General features: G+C 45.1%; 1 protein-coding gene across 1 annotated transcript; it reads left to right on the forward strand.

Moving 5' to 3' along the window:
- Positions 1–1,600: 1,600 nt before the first annotated feature.
- LOC308158386 (voltage-gated potassium channel regulatory subunit KCNG2-like) lies at positions 1,601–5,064 on the forward strand (the record flags this gene model as incomplete). Its single annotated transcript, XM_080531974.1, has 4 exons — positions 1,601–2,146; positions 2,887–3,108; positions 3,628–4,251; positions 4,765–5,064. 4 exons carry the CDS (start codon positions 1,601–1,603, stop codon positions 5,062–5,064), a joined length of 1,692 nt encoding a protein of 563 aa, XP_080388100.1.
- Positions 5,065–7,500: the final 2,436 nt, after the last annotated feature.

A 7,500-nucleotide genomic window follows, 5' to 3' on the forward strand; every position in this document is an offset into this window, starting at 1 on the left:
GTCATTCTATATCTGACCAAAAGTGATATGTTCTTTTGACGTGAACACTTGGATACAGCTCGTTGCCACAACGTGACGTTAGAATTATAAGGTTCTATCTCCATTTTTGTCAAAATTGAGTTTTTTACATAATCTGATCCATTTGGTGTTTATTAATGCCTGTGTGGTGTTACTTTTAAAATGTTGACATTTTTGAGTTAGTAATTAATAAAATACAAAGGTTCCATCTCACAGAACATAATGGAATGTAAAAACTTTGACGCTCAATATCTCTGAACTGCCCTAAACGGAGATAGAACCGTATCATTCTAAACGGAGATAGAACCTTATCATTCTAAACGGAGATAGAACCTTATCATTCTAAACGGAGATAGAACCTTCTCATTCTAAACGGAGATAGAACCTTATCATTCTAAACGGAGATAGAACCTTATCATTCTAAACGGAGATAGAACCTTATCATTCTAAACGGAGATAGAACCGTATCATTCTAAACTCACGACAACCCTGACAAACCAGGGTGGTCTAAAGGGGAACCGTCTCTCTGAGTTTGTATCTAAGGATTGTATTCCAGTCCATTCACTCCATCTCACATGTCCACTAATGCGTCCACGTCCACACCGATAGGCGATAGGCCTACACCCTGGGAACGGGAGGGAGGGGGAGGGGGGAGGTGAACAACAGACGCAGATGGAAATTAGCTTCTTGCCAAATCTGATACACCTATCTTATTGTTTCCTGCAGACAATTAATAATAATAATAATAATAACAATAATAATAATAACTTTATTTGCATAGCGCTTTTCCTGCAAATGTTGCAGCTCAAAGTGCTCCAATCATTATATAATCATCATTTAATGATTTAGTCATTTAAAGGCAATATTAAAAAGATGGGTTTTTAGACTTGACTTGAACATATGTGCTGAGGTTGCATCCCTAATGTAAACTGGCAGTGAGACACAATCTGGAGCATAAAATGAGAATGCAGCCTCACCAAATCTCTTCTTTTGTACATGTGGTACACAGAGAAAACCAGCGTCAGAAGACCTGAGAGCTCTATTAGGCTGATATGCTAGCAGAAGACCTGAGAACTCTATTGGGCTGATATGCTAGCAGAAGACCTGAGAGCTCTGTTGGGCTGATATGCTAGCAGAAGACCTGAGAGCTCTATTGGGCTGATATGCTAGCAGAAGACCTGAGAGCTCTATTGGGCTGATATGCTAGCAGAAGACCTGAGAGCTCTATTGGGCTGATATGCTAGCAGAAGGTCTTTCAGATATTCTGGTGCTGTGCCAGTGAGAGCTTTATAAACAAGCAGAAGGATCTTGAAATCTATTCTGAACTTAAGAACTTAACTTAGCCAGTTTAGTAGAGTCTCTAAAACAATGCATGTGCGCACTGTCCTTCTCTAAACCAACTAAATTAAACTAAATAAACAAAAGAACATCATCTCTCTGTGATCCCTCAACAGTTCACACTGCCCTCCCTTTGTTCCCTTCCTGACTTCCAGTCCGACAGAGACGCCTGCACCTCCTCCTCCTCCTCCTCCTCCTCCTCCCTCCTTCTGCAGCAGCCGCCCTCCCCGATGCCATCACCACCATGCCGGCGATCATCAGCAACACCAACGCAGACTTTGGCGCCAACTACTCTCTCAGTAGCGACAACAGCAGCGTTGACCACTTGTTCACCGAGATACCCGAGACCGAGACGGTCAAGGGCGTGTACTACCGACGCGCCCAGCTGCTCCGCGGTCCCGAGGCCATGCAGGTGGTCGCCGACCACGCCCTCCACGTGCTCATCAACGTGGGAGGGATCCGCTACACCTTCCCGTGGAGCACGCTGCAGGAGTTCCCCCTGTCCCGGCTGGGCCGTCTGAGCACGTGCAGTAGTGTGGAGGAGATGGCGCGGCTCTGCGACGACTATGACGAAGCGCGCCGCGAGTTCTTCTTCGACAGGAACCCCGCGGCGTTCCGCGTCATCCTCAACTTCCTGGCGGCGGGGAAGCTCCGCCTCCTGCGCTCGCTGTGCGCGGTGTCGCTGCACGACGAGCTGGACTACTGGGGGGTGGACCCCGCGCGCATGGAGCGCTGCTGCCGGCGACGGATGATCACGCGCGTGGAGGAGGTGGTCGAGAAGGAGCGCAAGGTAAAAGACTGACGGTACCTGTGTCACAATAGGTGAAAAGGTCCGCATGTCGGCAATTTTGACCAACAAGCTTCTTTAATTTAAAAAAAAGAAGAAAAAATGTTCCCCCCATGTTACGAAGGTTGAAGTGTTGAAGAGCCCACTCGATATAACAAACAACAGTTTTAGGATCACTAAATACTTATAATTTGTGAATTGGATTCACTGTATCGTACCTTACTACTTTGTCTTATTTTCTCCATTGAATGGGTCTGTTTTGAGAGGGGGTGATTATATTCTGTTATGGAAATGTTATGTTTTAAGAGCCTGTTTTCATTTGTAATAGTATCATAAAAGGTGAGAGATAAATACAAACAATATTTTTTTAAATCTATAAATCCTCATACATTCCCAAAAATTGTAATTGTAATTCCCATAAATCCCCCAAATTCCCATAGAGATTCTTGGAACATTTCAGAAAATCTTTTTAAAATCACAATGAAGTTAAACTCTCTTCTCCAGCTCTTCTTTATAGCTCCTACCTTTCTGTGTCTTGTTATTATTTGTTGAACACTTGTTATTTGTATCTTGTTTTTATTTTTCACTTGTTTACCTAGGCCTATGTAAAGCACTTTGTGACCGCTGGTCTGTGATAGGTGCTATATAAATACATGTACTTACTTACCTCAATGGCTGTATTTCACTGCCTGCCTATAGTGGATCTAAAATGATTTAATTCAATCAAATTGCATGATGGGTAGGAGGCGGAGTGGAGGCAGAAAAGGATGGAGCTGAAGAGACGCCCCCTGGTGGCGGAGACGGGCTACGTCAGGCTGATGAGCGTGCTGAGGGAGGTGGTGGACAACCCGCAGTCGGGCTGGGCGGGCGTGGTCTTCGCCTGCTTCTCTGTGGTCATGGTGGCGGTGACCGTCATCAGCCTGTGTATCAGCACCATGCCCGAACTACGCGAGGAGGAGAGCAGGGTGAGTGTGTGTGAGTGTGTGTGTGTGTGTGTGTGTGTGTATGTGTATATGTGTGTGTGTGTATGTGTATATGTGTATGTGTGTGTGTGTATGTGTATGTGTGTGTGTGTGCGTGTATGTGTGCGTGTATGTGTATGTGTATGTGTCTGTGTATGTGTCTGTGTATGTGTATGCGTGTGTGTGTGTGTCTGTGTATGTGTGTATGTGTGTGTTTTTTGGTAGTGCTTTGTGGAAACCTGCAGATGTCTTGCTAACGTATCATGAGGATTGTTATGGTGGCCTTGTAGGAACTATGGTTCCTTCATCCACGTTTTACTAGGAGACTATGTCTCTGTGTGTGTGTGTGTGTGTGTGTGTGTGTGTGTGTGTGTGCTTGTCTGTGTGTGTGTGTGTGTGTGTGGCTGCCCCCCACCAACAGGCTAGGGTTAAAGGGCTACTTTACTCACATCCAAATGTCACGATTCTCTAGTTTCATTAGCTGAGGTGATAATGAATACATTTCTCTCTCTCTCTCTCTAGGGCGAGTGTTCCCAGAAGTGTCAGAACATGTTCGTGGTGGAGACGGTGTGCGTCGCTTGGTTCTCTTTCGAGTTCCTCCTGCGCTTCCTCCACTCTCGCATCAAGCTGGACTTCCTCCGGAAGCCCCTCAACATCATCGACGCCATCGCCATCCTCCCCTACTACATATCTCTGGCCATCGTAGAGGACCAGGTCCAGGACCCGGAGGACGACAAGACCCTGGAGGAGGACCACCACCACCACCACAGGGAAGCAGGGGGGGCCGCCGCCACCGCCACCGCGGGAAGGGGCTACCTGGACAAGCTGGGCCTGATCCTGCGTCTGATGCGGGCGTTGCGGATCCTGTACGTCATGCGCCTGGCGCGTCACTCCCTGGGGCTGCAGACCCTGGGGCTGACCATGCAGCGCAGCATCCGGGAGTTCGGCATGCTGCTGCTGTTCGTCTGCGTGGCGGTGGTCCTCTACTCCCCGCTGGTCCACCTGGCCGAGAGCGAGCTGGCCCCCCACGCCGCCACGGCCCGCGAGCACAGGTTCAGCAGCATCCCGGCGTCCTATTGGTGGGCCATCATCTCCATGACGACGGTGGGCTACGGCGACATGGTCCCGCGGAGCGTGCCGGGCCAGGTCAGGGTATCCGCGGTGTCTTGAAAAGTATTAAAAGTTGATAAATCAATTTTGGGCATATCAAGACCCTTAATAAGTATTAAAAAGTCTTATCACGATTTTATGAGGTCTTGAATTTTATTTGATTTATTTTTCTGAATTAGACTCTGTCCAAAGAGTTTGAGTCCTAAAAACTTTTAGTAAAAGTTAGTTTTATTAAAAAACAAAGATGAACCGGAAATTCTGTTGTATGATAGTGGTCTAGTCTATTGCAAACTAAAACTGTCAAGTTAAAGGTGTCACTGATGTAAACGGTTACAGCTCCAAGTGGCGGTGAGGTCTGGAAAAATATTGACAAGGTCTTTAAAAAGTCTTAGAAAGGTATTGAAATTAAGCTCAAGATTCCTGTATATACCCTGAGTAGGTAACATAGACACGGCTGTTCTAGTGTCAACTGTCACTTAGATCCAACTGTCACTTAGATCCAACTGTCACTTTCAAATTAACCTCAAGATTCCTGTATATACCCTGCAGGTGGTGGCGCTGAGCAGCATCCTGAGCGGCATCCTCATCATGGCGTTCCCGGCCACGTCCATCTTCCACGTGTTCTCCCGCTCCTACCAGGAGCTGAAGCAGGAGAGCCGGCGGGTGTGGAAGGAGGAGAGGGGTTCGGCGCTGGCCGCAGAGGCGGAGGAGCAGAGTAGGGGGGGAGGGGAGGGGAGAGACGTGGAGAATCTCGGGTTCGAGGAGGATCTCGAGGCATCCGATTCCGTCGAGTCGTCCGATGATGAGATTCGCCGAGATTCACCCGCGATACCAGGCGCTGCGTTCTGACTACTACTGCTCCTCCTCGGTCATACCGCCAGGGTTGCCAGATGGGGCGGGTTGCCAGATTGGGGCGGGGTTACCGCCAGGTGCCGAATGGGCTACTGGATTTAGCGGTTATAGACTGGTTAGGCTGTAAATTGTTAATCCCATCTGGCAACCCTGGATCACACAAGACAGCATCTTTGTTTAAGAATAGTAGTTTTTTTTTCCAAGACAGTTTAGAGATTTGCTTAATATGCTCATTAAGTCTCAGATACAGTTCTGTCAATGTGCAGCTTAATGACACTAGTGTGCAAGGCGTCAATTCGGTTGTTAAGTCTGACGTCAAACGTGACGTTTAGCAATTTTCCCGGGTCCAAACCAGAAATTCCCCGCACCAGAGTACCAGTGTACTACAGCGGTAGAATGACAGTTCAATCGTTTTTCAGACTCTGATCTATTCATACAACGAGGGACACAGCACTTTCCTGTTTTTCCCATATTTGTCAGCGTATTTGAGCCTCGGAAAAGTGCTATACAAATATAATGAATTATTATTATTACTGAGGCATTTCAAAGACAGCGCCTCAGCCAACGTTGGACCCGGAAACATGTCACGACTTAACAACCGGATTCGACCGAGCTACTGTAGCTGATAGTACACTGGATACAGTTCTGTCAATGTGCAGCTTAATGACACTAGTGTGCAAGGCATCAATAATAAAGGGAGTGTCAATCAAACAGTGGTCAGAAGAAACTGATGTACTCACTGGCGGACTCAGGGGGGGGCAGGGCGGGCGACCGCCCCTCCTGGTGCCCCCGCGGTTGAAAAACGTCTCTCTTAAGTGCCCTTTTGAGTGGCGAAAATTAGAGGACGTGCCCTATTGGTGCCCCTCCAATGGTCTAAACTTGACCATGTGCACTGATGGGGTCCCATGTTGTGCAGTAGGTGCCCTTTTTTTCTTTTCGCCCCCCCTGCCCTTCAAACAGCCTGAGTCCGCCACTGAGTGTCAATCAAACAGTGGTCAGAAGAAACTGCTTAATGACTTTAGTGATTCATACTGCGTCCATATTATTATCAATTACCTGTCCAGGTTGCCGCTGTTTTCACAGGTAAGATTTTCTCTCTCTCTCTCTCTCTCTCTCTCTCTCTCTCTCTCTCTCTCTCTCTCTCTCTCTCTCTCTCTCTCTCTCTCTCTCTCTCTCTCTCTCTCTCTCTCTATATATATATATATATATATATATATATATATATTAGTGCTGTCAATCGATTTTTTTATCAAGTTAATCACAATAATATTCTGAAATTAATCAGATAAATCATGATTAATCACAAGTTTAAAATACTAGTATTTACTTGTATTTTTTGGGGGGGGAGATAAAACAAAAACATATGTGGTGTTGAATAAAGAAATGCATGTCAAACTGATTTTTAAAAAACGTTATTCTAACATGTCTTAGTTTTGATGGTTTCTGAATAAGATTAGAATCTCTTAAACAAATAGAAACGTCTCAAGATATGCACTTAACTGCCAAACCCCAGACTGCACAGATACACGAGTAATACTATAATGTATTATATCTTCGACCACTGTTTGGCTTTGTGGCGCTGTTCCGACTTTCACTCCAGTTCAACAAGCGGAGAAAAGCAGCATCTCTCCAAGCACTCCAGTTTGACAAAATGTGCTTGCTTGTTTTTTTTGTCCTCAAACCGATCACTGTTGTTTTCATTCTCGAATTAATATCACAGGTACATGTCTCTCCTTGGTTAACTGAACATTTTGAACAAAGTGCTGATTGTTACTTTCAATAAACATGATTGTACACTACACTGACAGTAGCAGGTTGAATTGCTTGTTTAAGGTTTCCAAATGTTGAGATTTCAAATGTCGTTTCATATCAAGAAAGGACCCACGTTGAGAACCTAGGAAACACAGAGTTCATGGCTGCCTGAATGAGTATATACATATTTGCAAATGATAGTTAAGAAAATTGTCTTTTGTGTGGGAATTAAAAACAAAGATGCTGCCTTTGTACCTGTCTTTCAGAGAAGGCTTATCGTGAGCTTAGAATGATAAGGTTCTATCTCCGTTTAGAATGATGGTTCTATCTCCGTTTAGAATGATAAGGTTCTATCTCCGTTTAGAATGATAAGGTTCTATCTCCGTTTAGAATTATAAGGTTCTATCTCTGTTTAGAATGATAAGGTTCTATCTCCGTTTAGAATGATAAGGTTCTATCTCCGTTTAGAATGATAAGGTTCTATCTCCGTTTAGAATGATAAGGTTCTATCTCCGTTTAGAATGATAAGGTTCTATCTCCGTTTAGAATGATAAGGTTCTATCTCCGTTTAGGGCAGTTCAGAGATATTGAGCGTTAAAGTTTTTACATTCCATTATGTTTTGTGAGATGGAACCTTTGTATTTTATTAATTACTAACTAAAAAAATGTCAACATTTTAAA

This window comes from Nansenia antarctica (assembly GCF_963989245.1).
Source record: "Nansenia antarctica genome assembly, chromosome: 5".
Classification (NCBI taxonomy): Eukaryota; Metazoa; Chordata; class Actinopteri; order Argentiniformes; family Microstomatidae; genus Nansenia; species Nansenia antarctica.